At 39.4% G+C, this 19,806-nt stretch overlaps 1 protein-coding gene across 2 annotated transcripts in view; it reads right to left on the reverse strand.

Annotated features, from left to right (window-relative positions):
- LOC120542630 overlaps positions 1-17,014 on the reverse strand; it is a 28,057-nt gene extending 11,043 nt beyond the window's left edge. Inside the window, exons 1-3 of one of the 2 annotated variants that reach the window (XM_039775217.1) lie at positions 16,742-17,014; positions 12,328-12,606; positions 1,030-1,207 (exon numbers count right to left, since the gene is read on the reverse strand). In XM_039775217.1, coding sequence (XP_039631151.1) covers positions 1,030-1,207; positions 12,328-12,606; positions 16,742-16,872 — 588 coding nt within the window. In that variant the 5' untranslated portion in view covers positions 16,873-17,014. The remainder of the gene's footprint in view (positions 1-1,029; positions 1,208-12,327; positions 12,607-16,741) is intronic. The other variant, XM_039775216.1, reaches the window with a different exon arrangement.
- Positions 17,015-19,806: the final 2,792 nt, after the last annotated feature.

The following is a 19,806-nucleotide window of genomic DNA, read 5'->3' on the forward strand; positions in this document are numbered from 1 at the left end:
AAACATCGTAACACTCAACTAAACACACTCACTGATGCCAATCAATCCAAAAGTACAGAGTGTGAAGGATATTTCAGACATGAGTGCAAATGGTTGGGGCTCCAATACAGTGAAGCACTTTTTAATAATATTCAAAGAAAAATAAAGAAATAGAAACCCACCGTCCATCTGGACCCACCTCTTCCTACCAGAAAAACATACAACTGGACGCTTGGCCATTCTGAAGTCAGTTCACTGTGGAAGTCCAGTCTGAAAAGCCATTCTTTTACTAGTGCTGTTTGGTTTTTGCTTTTCAGTTATACAGAGTTACCGGGTGGTGCTCAGCTCTTTAATGTGGTCTGTCTAATCTCTTACACTTTGTGTTAATTATGTTCATAATGTAGTTATCTTATGCTTAAGCATTGTTTACTAGCTCCTCAAGTGCTGGGGCCTCCTGTCTATCAGCGTCAAGAAACTATTCACAACCCTTTTAAGGTGGGAGCAGCCCACAGTCCTTTGCGGTTCATTCAGATGCACTCGTTGTGCTGTGGTGTGGTGTGTTCTCTTGAGTTCATTCTGTGTTTTTAATTTTCTGGATTTTTGAACATGTGATCTGTTTTTTGACCTCACCTTTTGGATTTTATTTGGGGACTGCATTTACCTTTTGCGATTGTGTATATTGCCATTTTGACTTATGCTCTCCAGATCTTGTTTTGTTTTTGTGGATAATATAACTTTTTATTTATTAAGATTCAACTTTTCTCTTGTGTAACCAGACAGGTGTTTGACATTAATCTGAATATATTTTGTTACTTTGTGCTTAGAAACTCTCAAGTTCATAACAGTCAGGCTGTCCACCAGTGAGAAGAAGCAGATGCACAAAATGACACCACAAATTAAAAGGAAGAACAGAAACAAGAACATTAACTCGACAATACATTTCTGTTAAATTATTTACCATATAGAAGATATCCAATCCAGACAGTCTGACAAGAAGTGAACAAATCCTTTATTTATGCCACGGTGATGACGGATGTTATCCAATCTGATGTCAGCTTTACTTGAGGAGCTTTTTATAAAGCAGCTCATTGTCTTCAGTGTCTCTTCTGTCCAGGTTGGGTCAATGTGGACTTCATTGTTTGTGAGTCTCAAAGATTCATTGAAGTCGTTCAGGTCCCCACAGTCCACCATACATTTATAATACCAAGTGTATCTTCTCTGTCCCTCTCTGTAAAGATATGAAGACATTGCAGACATTCTGTTAGTTCCTACTAAATAACATCTCTGTAAAAACATCAGCACTTGTCACACTGAGCCGTTGAAGTTTCCTTTTATAAAAACACATCACTGAGGTTTAAATATCTTATTTTACAAATGGCCAGATGAAGAACACCAAGTAAAATGAACACTACAATAATTGAAACCTGCAAACTGTGACAAGTTTAAAAATAATCTTCTGCAAACATTAAGGTTTTTTTTTATTTTTTGCATTTGAAAGAGTAAATAAATGTGAAATAAAGAGGACATGTGACATTTAAGGACTACACTGACAAAGCACCAGAAGAACACAGAATGGCACTCCTCCACTTTTAACATACATGGAGAGAATTTGAAGATGAAAGTCTACTGAGATGCTGTTCCCAGTCTTCTGGTGTTTCTTGTCTCTTCTGGTGTTCACCCACTAATGTTTGACTGCAGTTTTCTCTTTCCTTTGGTCCATTTCTGAATCCTCTTCTCCTCTGCCTTTCAGACCATAAACCTGAACCTGTCTCACAATGGCTGACCCGAGATAAAAAGAGCTGTCACTGAGAGGTGTAAAATGGCGTGAAAACACATCTACTATGTGGGCTATGGCACCAGTCCTGCAAATGGCTTTAGAATTCAGACACATGTAACTGTGACCAGATGTGTTGTCATTCATCCTGCAGATCTTATGGAGGGCGAAAGTGAAAAATTAAAAATAAGAGGAGGACAACTGAAAAGTGACGTGTTTATTGTAGGGGCTCAGAACATATGAGGGTCTTAGGACATCAGCTCTTTGAAAGCTAGAAAGCCCCCCTACATAAAGGTTGGTGTGGTGGGTAACTGTAGTCAGACCCTTTTGAACAGCAGATTAATTGTTCATGTGAGAATTGCTACAGCGGATTGTGATGATTTAGATATGAATGGCAGATACTTGAACCTTTACAGCCGACAGATCACCAGGACAAGGCAGCCTAAGGCGTGAAGGACTTGACAAGCCAAACAGGAGGGAGTGCAGGGTATGCTGGGAAAGGTGAAAGGCAAAGCACGCCGCAGAGTATTGTGTGCAGTTAGAAGTGCAGCTTTGGATTTCCATTGGAAAGCAACCTTGACTTTGTGATAATAAATTAATAACACTCTGTGTGTTTAGAGGACCTGCAGGCTCTGCTAATGAGATGGAAAGAACACAGCCAGGTGCTCACTTTGTTGAGAATGAATTATTGTTATCAAAGCTTTCATTCTAATAAATGTCTACCTGCATATCATCTTGTGTGAAATGTAATTAATTTTACTGTTGTTTTGTTTTGAATTGAACACAAATGCCATTTTGTTTCCTAATATGAGCTGCCATTTGGTGACACCAATTTCATGATGTGATGATCTATCATTAGGCGGTGGGTCACTTGAAGTGGCACATTATGACATAATTGGCACAATGACTGAGATGTTGGTGTAAACCTTTGTCCAAGACTGCAGATGCATTTGTGTAGAGTTTGGACATATTGCTGCTGACTGTAAGCACAACGCAGAACATTCTGTAAAATCAGCAAATCTTAGCATTGGTGAGGTGGAGGTTTGTAGTCCAACACTGTTGAAGAATTCACTGAGCACTCTGGTGCAAAGTTTAATAAAAAATATACAAGAATTAATGGACTCTGGGGATTCAGAATATTTTAGAAGTTCATCACTAGTGATTAAACTAAATCATATCTGCAGACCCTTAAAACTAAAGCTGATGGTGCTATCAGTCAGACGAGGGTTTTTAGGGTCACCACCTCTCCCACTCCGCTGAAAGTCTGTCTGCTGCACAGAGAAGTCGCTACCTTTGATGCCATCCGGTGCTCATTAGCTCAAAAATAAAACAGTAAAGATCAACAGCTTTGTAATTTCAAACCCTAATTTGTTCATAATGCTGATGTAATGGACCTTGTAGTTATGTCTTCATTTTTGGTATAATGTTAATTTATTAACCTGTATTTCATTTAACATCTCCCTGTGATTTTTCTCACTGTGGCATGGCTGTTACCATAATGTGTTGTCCTCGCTGTCACGTGATGCCATCAACAATTCTGATTCCATTGTGAGTTTCATGATTGTTTTGAACATGTCGAGATCTCGCAGCTGAAATATTAATTTTGACCTCATGTTGGGGATTTTAATACTCAAGGAATCAACTTCAAAAATCACAATATTGTTAAGTGCTTCACTTTAGATGTGATGTCTTCTTTACCATCTTTTTCTGGGCCATTTTCTGATTGAGAATTGCGCTGATAATTGGTGGGTTACAGTGTTTGTTCCCAAGGGGATTTACTGAGAAGCTGCAGGGTTACGTCACCTGTGATGTCATCAATGCGCTGGTACAAAGATCACCCTAAAATACTCACCAGTACAGCTACTTACTTTGAACTTTCAATTACTAGTATTTTGTAACAAAGCTCTGCCCCTTGACTACGACTTTTGGTTTACGATTTGACTTTCATGTTTCTGTCTTGATGACTTTTGGTTTTTGACCTTTGCTTTGTCCCTGACTCTTCTTCTTTAATTATCTTGTCTTTAATTATTTAAACTGATTACCCTTTTCACAGTCAGTTCCATTACAAGACCAGTTAGAAAAATTCTGCAAAAAGACAAAAGAGTGAACATCCTCTTCATCAGTTAATTCTGGAGTTTAACAAACTGGATGATCAATGCAGGGGGCAGAGAAAATAAAAATCTAATAGGGCTCAGTCTTGTCAAATAGCCTGAGATTCTTCACCTTTTCATGCATCCTAAGGTAATACAGTCAGCTTTTAAGTCAGTGTTGCTTGGTTTTCGATCTTCATGCTTCTTATAAGATCAAAGTAGCCTTTATTGTCTCCTGTTTGGATGATAAGCTCTTAGAACGGGCGTCATATTCAGTTAGGATACAAATCACCTCTGAGTGGAGAAACAGCCCTACAGCCTGATGCTGCCACCACCGTACTTCACAGCTGTAATGGTGTTGTGCAGGTGAAGAGCAGGGTCTGGTGTCCTACTGATGTGATGCTTAGAACTGAGGACAAGGACGTCAATCTTTGTTTCATCAGACCAGAGAATTTGTCTTCTCACAGTTTGAGAGTCCTTTGGGTGCTTTTTGTCAAACTCTAAGTGGCCTTTCATGTGTCTTTTACTGAGAAGAGGCTTTTACTTAGTCACTCTGACATAAAGCCCCGATCAGCAAAGTGTGACATGGACATGTTGTTCTTCTGGAAGTTTCTCCCATCTGCACTCAGGTTTCTCTGGAGATCAGGCAGAATGACCATCAGATTTTTGGCCCCCTCTCTTAACCAGGCCATTGTCCACTAATTGCTCAGTTTGACTCTCAGCTCTAGGAAGAGTCCTGGTTGTTCCAAACTTTTGCCCTTTAGGAATGCACTATAGTGGTATTGCCATGTAAATGGAGTTAGGTCTGTTTCATGGTTTGTAAATACACGGCAGAGAATGACACAGCTTAGTAAAACAGGAACACAAGATGACTGGATATGCAATGTCTTTGTCTGTTCTAATTCTCCACCTTCTCAGAGACGCACAGTACAGGCTGACTGGTGAATGTAAATTATCTCAGAGTGAGAGCTTCCATAATTGAGCCCCAGTACAGAACTGTCACCCACCTTAATACTACATACTGTATCTCTCCTCTTTTGATGGAAAGCAACTGTGGAAATCAGCCAGTAATCACAGGTCATTCTTAACACAAGATGGCTCCTCTTGGCTATAACCACGCCAGTGTATCATTGTATCAGCTACTCCACTCTGGAACCTCTAACCGTACGTATAATCCAAACCTCTCTGTACTCCATATTCTTGATGCTGCACATCTCCACCATAGATGGAAGTTTAACAGCAAAAAGAAAGTAACAAAAGTGAACGGACTCAAGAACTGACACAGGAAACAAGGCATGAGTTTGAAAACAACATAAAAAAGACAAAATATATGTGACTGGTGTAACACATTTAAGAATGGAATATGGACTGATAAAGCTGGGACCACATATGGAATGGAACAGGATGGAACTCTCCAACAGATATTTTGAAGCCATGAGCCAGACATTCTATCCAATCTGAATATTGGGAGGAGGAGATCTTCTTGTATTATCATATTTTTTTATCAGAGGTTCCCACCTGTGACTTTGAGTTCTATTTTACCCAAAGTATGGGAGAATGGAAGGGCCTCACGAATTCTGACAGACAAGGACTCAAAGGTATCACACCAAATTATTGGTGATTTAAAACTACATTGACTCTCAAATGGTGATAAAATCAGGGAGGAGTTAAATAAGATGTTTCTAGAAAATTCCAAAAGAGGAATCACCTCCATCAAGTTAGGCTGAAAATAGCTTAGAATGCCGAACAGAAACTCTCCCTGGTCCTGATCAAATCTTTCTGATAATCCATTAAACTTCGGGTGAAGACTGAAGGTGACTTTAACTTGGATACCTGTCTTGTTACAAAACACCTTGTGGAATGAAGACAATAAATGGAGACTCCCATTAGAAAGAAGAGGCAGGTCAGTTAATGAAATCCGCCATTATATCCTCCCATGTCATATGTCGGGGGCGAGGAGGGGCAAAAAATATTTAAAATGACAACAAGTGCAACATACCCTCACAGAGAATTTAACATTTTTAGCCAAATTCAACCACCTGAAGTATTGTTGTATAAACTGCAAAGTCTTAAAAATATCAGGGTGACCCCAAAAGGGTGATAAAGGACTCCACCTGAAACTGTACAAAGTACCAATTCAGGAACAAATGACTCAGATGTCTCAGGAGGTGGCGGAGAATTGGACCACGATGAGTGAAGGGACTTCCACAAATATTCTAGCAATTCTATGACTGTTGCTTCTAAAAATGTTCAAGGTGGACTAATAGGTTTGGGTTCAAATACCACCACTTCAGGCTTGGTCGGTCTGGAAACTGCATCTGCTTTCACACCATCAACAAGATGATAAGGTTCATTTCTTTTTTTTTATTATTAGCTAATTATTTTCTCTCTACCCTAAACGAGACTGTTCAACATCATACTCTTGGTTTATTGTTATTGCTATTATTGCATTAAGACTTATTATTCTTATTCTGGACACATTTTTAACACCATCCCCCGGGTTTATTATCTGGGTGTATTATCTTAATGCACTAAAATTGCTGAAGACTATATATATAGTTTAAGTGCACAATATTTTTTTTTTTTTAAAGACTATATTGGTAATAGATATCTCTATCTTTTAACCCTAAAACGCCACTGCGTGGGGGCTTGTTTTGCTTTGGATGTGCTCTGTCTCTGGGTATGTCAGAGGACCAGGACTGTGTGAAGTGGGTTCTAGCCACTTCGTGAGCTGGAATGTTAAAGGCCAGAATCACGAATTAAAGACAAAGCAAGTACTCTCTCACCTAACAGGTCTAAACGCTAAAATAGTATTTTTACAGGAGACACACTTAATAAGCAAGGATCAGTTCCGGCTGCAAAAAGACTGGACTGGCCAAATGTTCCATTCTAGTTTTACAAAGAAAACTAGAGGTGTGGGAATTCTCATACATAGAACAGTACCATTTGTAGCATCAGATGTAGTATTGGATCCTGAAGGGAGATATGTAATGGTCATGGGAGACTTATCTAACTGTAAAATGATTTTGATAAATGCTTATGCACCTAATGTTGATGATAAGGAATTTATACAAAATTTATTTGCATCCATTCCCAATCTGAACACTCATAAAGTTATAATGGCTGGGGACTTTAATTGTGTTCTAAATCCACTTTTAGATAGGACTTCTTCCACAGGGGGAACGACATCTAACACAGCAAAGATAATTACAAAGTTTATAACTGATCACAACTTATCAGACCCTGGAGGTTTTTAAACCCAAATTCAAGAACATATTCTTTCTACTCACCAGTACATCATTGCTACTCAAGGATTGATTACTTCTTTATAGACAATAACTTCTTGCCTAAGATTAAATCTTGCAAATACGATGCTATTGTTATTTCTGACCATGCACCTATGATCTTGGAGCTAAAATTACTAAGCCCCATACACTCACTCCGCAGATGGCGCCTCAACCCGCTTCTATTAGCAGATGAGAATTGTACTGAATTTATATCCAAACAAATCAAATTCTTTCTAGAGACAAATACATCCCCGAGATCTCTGCAGGAATACTCTGGGAAACTCTTAAGGCCTTCTTAAGAGGACAGATTATCTCATATCTTTCCCACAGAAATAAATCCGAAGCCAAGAAAGTAGCAGAGATAAAAAGCGAAATTACTAAAATAGATGAAGAACATGCCAGACTACCAAGCGAGACTCTACATAGGAAAAGGCAGGCTCTACATTCAGAATTAAACCTCTTGACAACTAAAGAAACTGAACAACTAATCTACAAATCCAGACATCATTACTATGAACATGGAGAGAAAGCTAATAAGCTTTTAGCTCAACAAATTCACAAGCAAGAAGTGCGCAACGCAATCTCAGTAATCACCAACGCAAACGGAGATAAAATCGTCGAACACAAAAATATAATGCACACTTTCAGAGACTACTATAAATCCCTATATACTACTGAGTTTAAAGAAGACAATACACAATCTAATGCATTTCTGGATACATTACAGATACCACAAATAGACGCTTTTAGTGTGGAGGAACTTGATAAACCTCTGTCATTATCAGAATTACTAGATGCTATAAAGTCACTCCAAGGTGGAAAGCAGCAGGCCCTGATGGCTACCCTGCAGAATTTAACAAGAAATTCTCCGCTCAGCTAGCTCCCTCCTATTAGCAACATTTACAGAAGCCAGAGATAACCAATCTCTTCCACAAACCTTTCGCCAAGCACTAATCACTGTTTTCCAAAACAAAATAAGGACTTATTACAATGTGCATCATACAGACCAATTTCACTTCTGAATAACGACGTTAAAATACTCTCTAAAATCATAGCTAGAAGGATGGAGAAAGTGCTCCCTCAGTAATATCACAAGACCAAACTGGATTTATTAGGGGCCGACACTTATCTTCAAATCTTCGACGCCTGTTTAATGTAATATACTCACCAACTAAATCAAACACCCCAGAAATATTATTATCATTGGATGCAGAAAAAGCATTCGACATGATTGAATGGAAATACCTTTTTACTACATTGGAGAAGTTTGGGTTTGGCCCGAACATTTGTGCATGGATTAAATTACTGTATACTAACCCAGAAGCTTCAGTTTGCATCAATAACATTTGCTCAGACTACTTTAAACTAGAACGTGGCACTAGACAAGGATGCCCTTGTCACCGCTGCTGTTTGCAATTGCCATTGAACCACTGGCAATACATTGTCGAAATACTGATCAGATAAAGGGGATTAGCAGAGAAGGACTGGAACAGAAAATCTCATTATATGCAGATGACATGGTACTGTATATATCGGACCCAGAAAATTCTGTGCCTGCAGTCTTAGCAGCACTCACAGAATTTCAAAAGATCTCTGGTCTCAGAATTAATCTGAATAAAAGTGTACTCTTTCCAGTGAATTCTCAAGCATATAATATTAGATTAGACACCCTACCTTTTATCATTGCAGAACAGTTTAAATACCTCGGGGTAAACATCACAAGTAAACATAAAGCTCTTTATCAACAAAATTTGTCGTCTGCATGGAAAAAATTAAACAAGACTTGCATAGATGGTCAACCCTTCATCTCACACTAGCTGGAAGAATTAACACTGTTAAGATGAATATTCTTCCTAAGCTCCTTTTTTATTTCAAAACATCCCAATATACATTAATAAATCATTCTTTAAGCAATTAGATTCAACAATAACCTCATTTATTTGGAATTCAAAACATCCACGCATCAAAAGAGCGACCCTACAAAGACAAAAGGCAGAAGGTGGCATGGCTCTACCTAACTTCCAGTTTTATTACTGGGCAGCAAATATACAGGCGATAAGAACCTGGACACAAATAGAAGAACATACACAGGCTTGGACCGCAATAGAAGTAAAATCCTGCAGTACTTCTTTGTATTCCTTGCTTGTGCTCCAATAAACACACGTTATCGGCAATACACTAATAACCCAATTGTGCTCCACTCACTTAGAATCTGGAACCAATGTAGAAAGCATTTTAAGACGGAGAAGCTTCTATCTGTGGCACCTCTGCAAGAGAACCACCTCTTTCAACCTTCACAAACATATGCAGTTTTAATATCTGGAAAAATTTGGAATTAACTTGCTTAGAGATCTTTATATAGACAACGCCTTTGCATCCTATGAACAATTACATTCCAAATTTAACATTCCAGCTACACATTTCTTTCACTATCTTCAAATCAGGAACTTTGTTAAACAGAACCTTCCAGATTTTCCTCATCTTGCACCCTCATCCATGCTGGAAAAAATATTGCTCAATCTCAAGGACTTAGACTCCATCTCTACAATATATAAAATCATTTTACAATCCCTTCCTTTCAAAGATCCAAGAGGACACTGGGAAAAGATCTCTCAATTAATATATCAGAAAAGGAGTGGAAAGTAGCAATGCAGAGAATTCACTCGAGCTCCATATGCGCAAAGCATACAATTATACAACTCAAAATTATATATCGAGCACATCTGTCTCGACTAAAACTCTCCAAAATGTTTCCAGGGCATGATCCAACCTGCGAACGTTGCAACCAAGCCCCAGCCTCACTGGGTCACATGTTCTGGGCCTGCACCAAATTAACATTATTCTGGACAAAAATTTTAATTACCTCTCAGACAGCCTTGGACTCACAATCCCTCCTAACCCATTAACAGCTGTGTTTGGGGTTCTTCCAGAGGGTCTTAAAGTGGAGAAGGACAAACAAATTGTGATTGCATTCACTACACTGTTGGCACGCAGACTTATTCTGATAAACTGGAAGAACCCAAACTCTCCTCTTTTAAGTCAGTGGGAAACTGATGTGTTATATTATTTAAAATTGGAAAAATCAAATACTCAGTTAGAGGATCTGTACAGACTTTTTCAAAACATGGCAGGATCTAATCAGTAATATTTTAAAATAAGTTTATAAAGCACAGAGAATTTATTAATTTAGGTATGTTTACAAGCCTTAAATTTTACACGTTTGGCTTGCTCTCTCTCTCAGGGGTGGGGATCGATCTGTTCTTAACATAATTGTACTTTTTGTAAAAACTTGATTGATTTGTATGGACTGCAATAAAATTAATAAAGAAAAAAAAAAAAACAAGGTGATAAGGAACTAAAAAGTTAAACTGACTGAGCCCACCGTTCTGGTCTCTCATTATGTCACTTTGCAGATTTAAGGTAAGTAATATTCCTATGGATTAGAAAAATAAAAAACTCAGGAGTTATACATTCCAGTCAATTCTTCTAAAGCTAATTTAGTAACAAACATTTCACCATTATCCACATCATAGTTCTGCTCAGAAGCAGATTGTGTCTTCAAAAAATAATGCCATTCTGACACTAAACACATCGACCTCCACTAAAATGGTGAGGGGGTCTCAAAATGGCAACAGACATGAATCAAGTCTTTAGATTATCAAACACCTGCTGGTTTCACAAGTTCAAGAACATTTCTTAGTACTCTCTTAGTGAGTGTAATAATAGGAGCTTTATAAAGCAACAGTAGAAATTTGCAAACCTAACAAAACTTTTTGGATGTTTTATACTTTAAGGTTTTTCCTGGTCAAACTTGTAGAGACTTTCTCTGTGTCTGTTTCAATACAAGAATGGCTGATGTGATAACCCACCAACAGTGCTGAAGTCTGCTGAAACTCAAATTTCTCAAAATTAGCAAACAAGTTATTTTCACAAAGACATGAGAAAGCCTCCTTTGCATGAGCTACGTCAGATATGGAATCTTTTAAAAAGACAGAGATATCACTGATATAAATCAACTGAATGACCTAAAAGATCACACAAGATATCCTTAAGAAAAGATAGAAATAGTGCAAGCGCATGAGCCAAACCTCATGACATGACTAAATACATATAGCGGCCTGATGATGTGTTGAACGCAGACTTCCACACGTCCACCTTTGGTCAGGAAAGGAAGAGATCAGTGGAAGAGCTCATTATTCTTTACTGTAATTTTTTTTAAGTTCCTGAAAATCAATACAAGGGTGAAGAGACTCATCTTTAAACTCATTGATAAAAAATAATCCAACCCCATCAGGACTGACAGATGGCTAAATAAAACCATTATGTAAGTTTTCACCAATATAAGCCTTGATAGCCTTCAGCTCAGTACAGGACAGAAGATAACAGCGACCCTTAGGCAAGGAGGCTTCAGAAAGTAACTCAGTCGATCATGTGGGCGATGGGGTGGGATCTGCAGGGACCCTTGTTTGTCTGAAATTTCAGAATAAATCTCAAGGAGAGTGTCTAAGTGGGAAATCTGAAAAGATGGGCCAATCACAAACTGAATACACTTCGTAAAGCAACATGGACTCCATGCAGTATCTGCTCTGAAACGTGGAGTGTATTTCTGAAGCCAAGGAAAATGAAGATAATTGAGATCTCACAACAGGCAGGCAGTGTGGCGTAGCGGTCAAGGCTCTGATTTCAAACCCTGAGGTTGTGACTTCAAATCCTACTACTGACATCATTGATATCCACATGTGCACTTACTACAGCATCACTCCACACCTATGTGACCAGACCAAGAAAAAGTCACGCTGTCTGTCTGCACATCATCAGTGGGGAACAATGGAGGCCATCAACACCCCTGTGATGTTGAAATATGAAATACAACAAAAAGAAAAGTAGACCAAAATGGGTGAACTTGAAGAGCTTTGGATGTTTTTACCATCTTCATAAAGATTGAAAATAACTGAAGAGATAATCAAACATTAGAGAAGAGAGAGAAGAAATTAAATGTAGATAAAGGTGAGAAAGAGAAAACAATAAAAGAAAAAGAACATTAACATGAAAATGAAAAAATATGAATAGTAAAAGGAAAAAAATCCAAAAAGATATGGAAGGATCTCCTCAGCCAGTGCATGTCTAGGATTGGTTCAGAGGAGTCCATCACTCTTTATAGTCTGCTCAAACTCGACTGATCAGTAAGCCAACATACCTTAAAGCATCCAAAAGACTGCTGAGTAAACATCGCCGAAGATCTTGGAAAGCCTCTCTGTGCTCTGGAATGGCGACTTTGTCCTGCTGACATTGACTCCGGAAAGTGAAGTCAAAGAAGTCAGGGAAGTAAAGAGTGTCTGGGAGAGGCACCATGTTTGGAAAGGGCGCAAATAAAGAGATGAGGTGTGGAAGGCTGTTGTCTCCTTTCACTCTTTTGTACTCTTTAAACAAATCACACATCCACCAAAATGTAAATTTATTGAAGCCATCTAGAAAACTAGAAGGAAAATAAAATTAGGAGAGAAACACAACATTTCTTTCTACAGCAGTTTTATACACAAAAGGGAGATCAAAATACTTTACAAGAAGTAAAACAAGGAATTATAATAACAAAGAAAAATAATCAGAAAATAAATAAAATGGAAATAAAGGAAAAGTCCATTAAAATTACACATACCTTATAGAATAGAATAGATTATAACTTATTTTTGTGAAGTGCTCTTTGACTGAAGTCATTTCCATTTTGTAGGTTGTGAGGTGTTAGACAGAACTGTAGAACATGACAACAATCAGACGAGAACTGGCCATTCAGCCCAACAAAGCTCACCAGTCCTGTCCACTTCATTCTTCTAAAATAACATCAAGTCGAGTTGTGAAAGTCCCTAAAGTCCTCCTGTCTACTACATGACTTGTTCTCTTATTCTAAGTGTCTGTCGTCCTTTGTGTAAAGAAAAAGTTCCTCATGTTTGTGTGAAACTTCCCCTTCACAAGTTTCCAACTGTGTCCCCGTGATCTTCATGAACTTATTTTAAAGTCACCGTCTCGATCCACTGCACTAATTCTCTTCATAACTTTATGCAATCAGGTAATTTTACTTCACTCAGGTCTCCTCTTAATCTTCTTATTCTTAAACTGTAAAGGCTCAGCTCTTTGAATCTTTCCTCATAACTCATCCCCTGTAGCTCTGAATCAGCCCAGTCGCTCTTCTCTGGACCTTCTCTAGTGCTGCTATGTCCTTTTTGTAGCATGGAGACCTCTGGGTGCTCCGGTTTCCTCACACAGTCCAAAGACATGCAGGTTAGGTGTGTTGGTGATCCTAAATTGTCCCTTGTGTGTGCTTGGTGTGTGTGTGTGTGTGTGTGCCCTGTGGTGGGCTGGCACACTGCCTGGGATTTGTTCCTGCCTTGTGCCCTGTGTTGTCTGGGATTGGCTCCAGCAGACCCCCGTGACCCTGTGTTAGGATATAGCCAGTTGGACAATGACTGACTGACATTTAAAAGTATGAATTTATGACCAAACTTAGAGAGAAAGGAAACAAGACAAGTGAGCCTAAAACAGAACTTTCTTTAAAGTAGAAACTTTCTTTTCTTAAATATCATTTCTCTATTTTTGTGTGAATTATTTTGCTTTCAAATTTTACTGAAACTTTTAAAACAAAGATCATTGGTCTGTGCAATTATTTGAAAACGCGTCACACTAATGGCAGAGCTGTACTATGAAGCAAACTTAAATCTGCAGAACTTTGGTAAATTGGTATAAACTTAACTACAAGATGTGCTCTCAATTTCCAGACCTCCTTCCACTTTGTATAAAAACCTAACATTTTTACTTCCTATGTGTAATACTTTACATTTACTGACATTAAATCTGCCCAAGCCTGTCTGCTGTCCAAGTCCCTCTGTGATGATTCAACAGATTCCTGATTACCTGACAATCCACCTGACTTGGTATCATCTACAAACGTAACCAGCCTGATACTTACAGTATATTCCTATCTAAATCATTTATATATATTAAATATATCAGCGGCCCCTGCACTGCCCCCTGCTGGTCACCACTCTTAACACCGGCCAGTTCTGATGAGGTTCCTCTCACCATCACCCTCTGCTTCCTGTGTCTGAGCCAATTCTGCCCCATCTACACCACACACTCTGACCAGCCACTTCTTTTAGTTTGACGCCCACCTCTCATGTGGCACCTCATCAAATGCTTTCTGAAAGTGAAGATAAATAACACCATGAGCTCCATTTTGCTCGTATCCTTTTGTTGCCTCCTCATACAATTCCAGCCTGTTGGTAAAACACGACCTCCCTCTTCTGAACCCCACACTGACTGATCAGTTCAACTCCTGTCCTTGCCATGTGATGCTCAATCTTATTCTTAATAATTCCTTCCATTAATTTTCCTGTCCTGTAAGTTTAAGCTTACTGGCTTAAGCTGCTTGGATCTGCCTGGTTACCCTTTTTTGTTTTGTTCTCTAGTTCAACTTATATAATTTCTTGTATTAGGAATTTGTTAGTTTTCACATACGCCTTGGGGTCTGAGCGCAGGGTCAGCCATTGTACAGCAGAGGCCCAGCAGAGTAGGATCTCTTTTGGCAGTGACAGGGATTTGAACCGGCAACCTTTGGGATACCAGCACAGATCCTTAGCCTCAGAGCCACCACTCCACCCAAATTTTTAAATAATGAGATGATATTCACCATTCTCCAGCCCTTCATAATCTCTCCAGTGTGCAGTGACTTCCTAAAGATTTGCGTCAGGGGTTTATATCTGCACTCGCTAGTCTCCTTAAGAACTCTGTGGTAAACGTTATCTGGTCCTGGTGATTTCTCCATAATTGCAGAACCCATCATTAAGCTAATTGATAAAGATACACAGATAATACAGAATGTTCAGCTTTATGGATGTCAGATAGATAATCATGTAGGCACATAAGAAGTTTAGTTGTTCCTTAAAGATATTTGCTAATGTTATTTTAAAACAGTGTAAAATGCTGGTGTTGAGGCAAATGTTCACCCAGGGCCTCAAGGCAGGGAACGGAAAGGAGGGATGGATGTTATTTAAATCTTGGAGGACAAAATTTAATTAACTGAAAAGTATTACTGATTAATGTCGAGTATTCAGTGTTGAAAAACATCGTAACACTCAACTAAACACACTCACTGATGCCAATCAATCCAAAAGTACAGAGTGTGAAGGATTTTTCAGACATGAGTGCAATGAGTTCATTTTAATCGTAATTTAACTTAATCCTGATACTCTGTATGTTCAATTCATCATAACAACTATTCATGGTGGCTCTAAAATCGCTACTGACCCCTACTCTCTTTTCTGTTTCTTTTTCCGGTTTCTTTGTGGTGGTGGCCTGCGCCACCTCCACCTACTCAAAGCTTCATGATGCTCCAACAATGATGGACGGATTAAAAGGAAGAAGTCTACGTGACCATCATCATCATCAAGCCCTTCCATGAGAATCCTAAATCCAAAGAGGACTGTTTCATTTATGTTAGGTAGAATGCCCAGAGGGGACTGGTCAGGTGGTCTCATGGTCTGGAATCCCTACAGATTTTATTTTTTCTCCAGCCGTCTGGAGTTTTTTGTTTTTTCTGTCCCCCCTGGCCATTGAACCTTACTCTTATTCGATGTTAATGTTGATTTATTTTGTTTTATAATTATGTCTTTCATTTTTCTATTCTTTAATATGTAAAGCACTTTGAGCTACTGTTTGTATGAAAATGTGCTATAGAAATAAATGTTGTTGTTATTGAAATGGTTGGTGCTCCAATACAGCAAAGCACTTTTTAATAATATTCAAAGAAAAATAAAGAAATAGAAACCCACCATCCACCTGGACCCACCTCTTCCTACCAGAAAAACATACAACTGGACGCTTGGCCATTCTGAAGTCAGTTCACTGTGGAAGTCCAGTCTGAAAAGCCATTCTTTTACTAGTGCTGTTTGTTTTTTTATCTTTTCAGTTATACAGAGTTACTGGGTGGTGCTCAGCTCTTTAACGTGGTCTGTCTAATCTCTTACACTTTGTGTTAATTATGTTCATAATGTAGTTATCTTATGCTTAAGCATTGTTTACTAGCTCCTCAAGTGCTGGGGCCTCCTGTCTATCAGCGTCAAGAAACTATTCACAACCCTTTTAAGGTGGGAGCAGCCCACAGTCCTTTGCGGTTCATTCAGATGCACGTATTGTGCTGTGGTGTGTGCTGTGTTCTCTTGAGTTCATTCTGTGTTTTTAATTTTCTGGATTTTTGAACATGTGATCTGTTTTTTGACCTCACCTTTTGGATTTTATTTGGGGACTGCATTTACCTTTTGCGATTGTGTATATTGCCATTTTGACTTATGCTCTCCAGATCTTGTTTTGTTTTTGTGGATAATATAACTTTTTATTTATAAAGATTCAACTTTTCTCTTGTGTAACTAGACGGGTTTTTGACATTAATCTGAATATTTATGAGATATTTTGTTACTTTGTGCTTGAAAACTCTCAAGTTCACAACAGTCAGGCTGTCTACCAGTGAGAAGAAGCAGATGCACAAAATGACACCACAAATTAAAAGGAAGAAGAGAGACAAGAACATTAACTCTACAATACATTTCTGTTAAATTATTTACCGTATAGAAGATATCCAATCCAGACAGTCTGACAAGAAGTGAACAAATCTTTCATTTATGTAATCGTACACATTAATGTTATCCAATCTGATGTCAGCTTTACTTGAGGAATTTTTTATAAAGCAGCTCATTGTCTTCAGTGTCTCTTCTGTCCATTTTGGGTTCACATGGACTTCATTGTTTAAGAGTCTCAAAGATGCATTGAAGTCGCTTAGGTCTCCACAGTCCACCACATATTTATAATGCCAAGTGTACCTTATCTTTCCCACTCTGTAAAGATATGAAGACATTGGAGACATTCTGTAAGTTCCTACTAAATAACATCTCTGTAAAAACATCAGCACTTGTCACACTGAGCCGTTGAAGTTCCCTTTTATAAAAGCACAACATCACTGAGGTTTAAATATCTTATTTTACAAATGGCCAGATGAGCAACACCAAGTAAAATGAACACTACATTGACTGAAACCTGCAAACTGTGACATGTTTAAAAATAATCTTCTGCAAACATTAATGTTATTCTGATTTTTTGTATTTGAAAGAGTAAATAAATGGGAAATAAGGAGGACATGTGACATTTAAGGACTACACTGACAAAGCACCAGAAGAACACAGAATGGCACTCCTCCACTTTTTAATAGACATGAAGAGAATTTGAAGATTAGAGTCTACTGAGATGCTGTTCCCAGTCTTCTGGTGTTTCTCGTCTCTTCTGGTGTTCACCCACTAATGTTTGACTGCAGTTTTCTCTTTCCTTTGGTCCATTTCTAAATCCTCTTCTCCTCTGCCTTTCAGACCATAAACCTGAACCTGTCTCACAATGGCTGACCCCAAGATAAAAGAGCTGTCACTGAGAGGTGTAAAATGGCGTGAAAACACATCTACTATGTGGGGCTATGGCACCAGTCCAGCAAATGGTGTTTGAATTCAGACACATGTAACTGTGACCAGATGTGTTGTCATTCATCCTGCAGATCTTATGGAGGGCGAAAGTGAAAAATTAAATGTAAGAGGAGGACAACTGAAAAGTGACGTGTTTATTGTAGGGGCTCAGAACATATGAGGGTCTTAGGACATCAGCTCTTTGAAAGCTAGAAAGCCCACCCTACATAAAGGTTGGTGTGGTGGGTAACTGTAGTCAGACCCTTTTGAACAGCAGATTAATTGTTCATGCGAGAATTGCTACAGCGGATTGTAATGATTTAGATATGAATGGCAGATACTTGAACCTTTACAGCCGACAGATCTCCAGTACAAGGTGGCCAAAGGTCTGAAAGACTTGACAAGCCGAACAGGAGGGAGTGCATGTTATGCTGGGAAAGGTGAAAGGCAAAGCAGGCCTCAGAGTATTGTGTGCAGTTAGAAGTGCAGCTTTGGATTTCCATTGGAAAGCAACCTTGACTTTGTGATAATAAATTAATAACACTCTGTGTGTTTAGAGGACCTGCAGGCTCTGCTAATGAGATGGAAAGAACACAGCCAGGTGCTCACTTTGTTGAGAATGAATTATTGTTATCAAAGCTTTCATTCTAATAAATGTCTACCTGCATATCATCTTGTGTGAAATGTAATTAATTTTACTGTTGTTTTGTTTTGAGTTGAATACAAATGCCATTTTGTGACACCAATTTCATGATGCGATGAACCATCGTTAGACGGTGGGTCACATGAAGTGGCACATCATGACATAATTGGCACAATGACTTAGATGTTGGTGTAAACCTTTGTCCAAGACTGCAGATACATTTGTGTGGAGTTTGGACATATTGCTGCTGACTGTAACCACAATATCTCAAAGACCAGGCTGTTTCTAATGATTTTGCACGCAGTTTGTGAGATGAACTTGCAGATTTGGGTACGAATGCTGATCCTAATTTGATGTGGGAGACCTTCCATGACAAGACCCTGATGGTTGCTGAGGGTTGTGTTGGTGTTATTGGTGTTCCCAGAAGGAGGTGTTTCATCTCGCGGGGCACCCTGGATATCATCAAGAGGAGTCGCAGTGCACGGCTCAATGGCAACTCTGGTCTGTACCGGGAACTGAGAAGGATGGCTGCGAGGGCTCTGAGGGCAGATAAAGAGGCGTTTGTTAGAGGAATCTGTGAGCAGGTGACACCATCTGTGGTCTAGTGACCCACATCCTGCTTACAGAGGAATCAAAGCATTACGCAAATCTAAATTTGTTCCTTGGAGAGTCGCAATCAGGGCGGCTCATGGAACGGTCCTTACAGATGACAGTGCAGTTGTGACTTGCTGGGCTAGCTACTCTGAGCAGTTGTTCAAAGCTGATCCTCTGGCTAGGACGCTGAATATCTATGGTCCACAATTCTTGAAGTTGATCCTCAAATTAACTGTGAACCACCCAGTCTCACTGTGATTGCACATGTGGTGGCCAAGGTGAGGACAGGGAAGGCTGCAGGGATCTGTGGTATCTGGGGTGAACTTCTCCAGGCTGGTGGTAAGACCGTCCTCCTGGCATTGCAAGCAATCTTTGCTTCCAACTGGGAGACTAGCATCATCCCAACTGACTGGGAAATGGGACTTATTGTCCCTATCTGGAAAGGGAAGGATGATCGCCTGCATTGCAGCAATCGGGAAAGCTCCTTGCTAGGATCATCCTCAATAGGATCCATGATCACTTACTCACCTACCAGCGACCAGTGCAGTCTGGTTTTACGCATAAGAAGTCTACCATCGACCACATCCTGGCACTGAGGGTTCTCATGGAGCGCAAACGCGACTATTGGCAGAGTTTCGTTGCAGCCTTTGTCGATTTTTGTAAAGCGCTCAACTCAGTTGATCAAGCTGCCCGGTGGGACATCTTGAGGGTTTGCGGGATCCTCTTGAGGTTGCTGGATATCATGGCTGGCCTGTCCACTGGCACTGTGAGTGCTGTGCAAAGTGGAGGCAGGACATCTGCGTTTTTCCCATTTAATTATGGGGTTCGTCTGGGGTGTGTTCTGCTCCTACTCTGTTCAATGCTTAGATGGACTGGGTGCTGGGCAAGGTCGTGGGGTCCAACGGCTAAGGGGCATCTGTTGGTGAAGAAAGATTCATGGATCTTG

The sequence above is a fragment of the Polypterus senegalus genome, chromosome 13, assembly GCF_016835505.1.
Source record: "Polypterus senegalus isolate Bchr_013 chromosome 13, ASM1683550v1, whole genome shotgun sequence".
Classification (NCBI taxonomy): Eukaryota; Metazoa; Chordata; class Cladistia; order Polypteriformes; family Polypteridae; genus Polypterus; species Polypterus senegalus.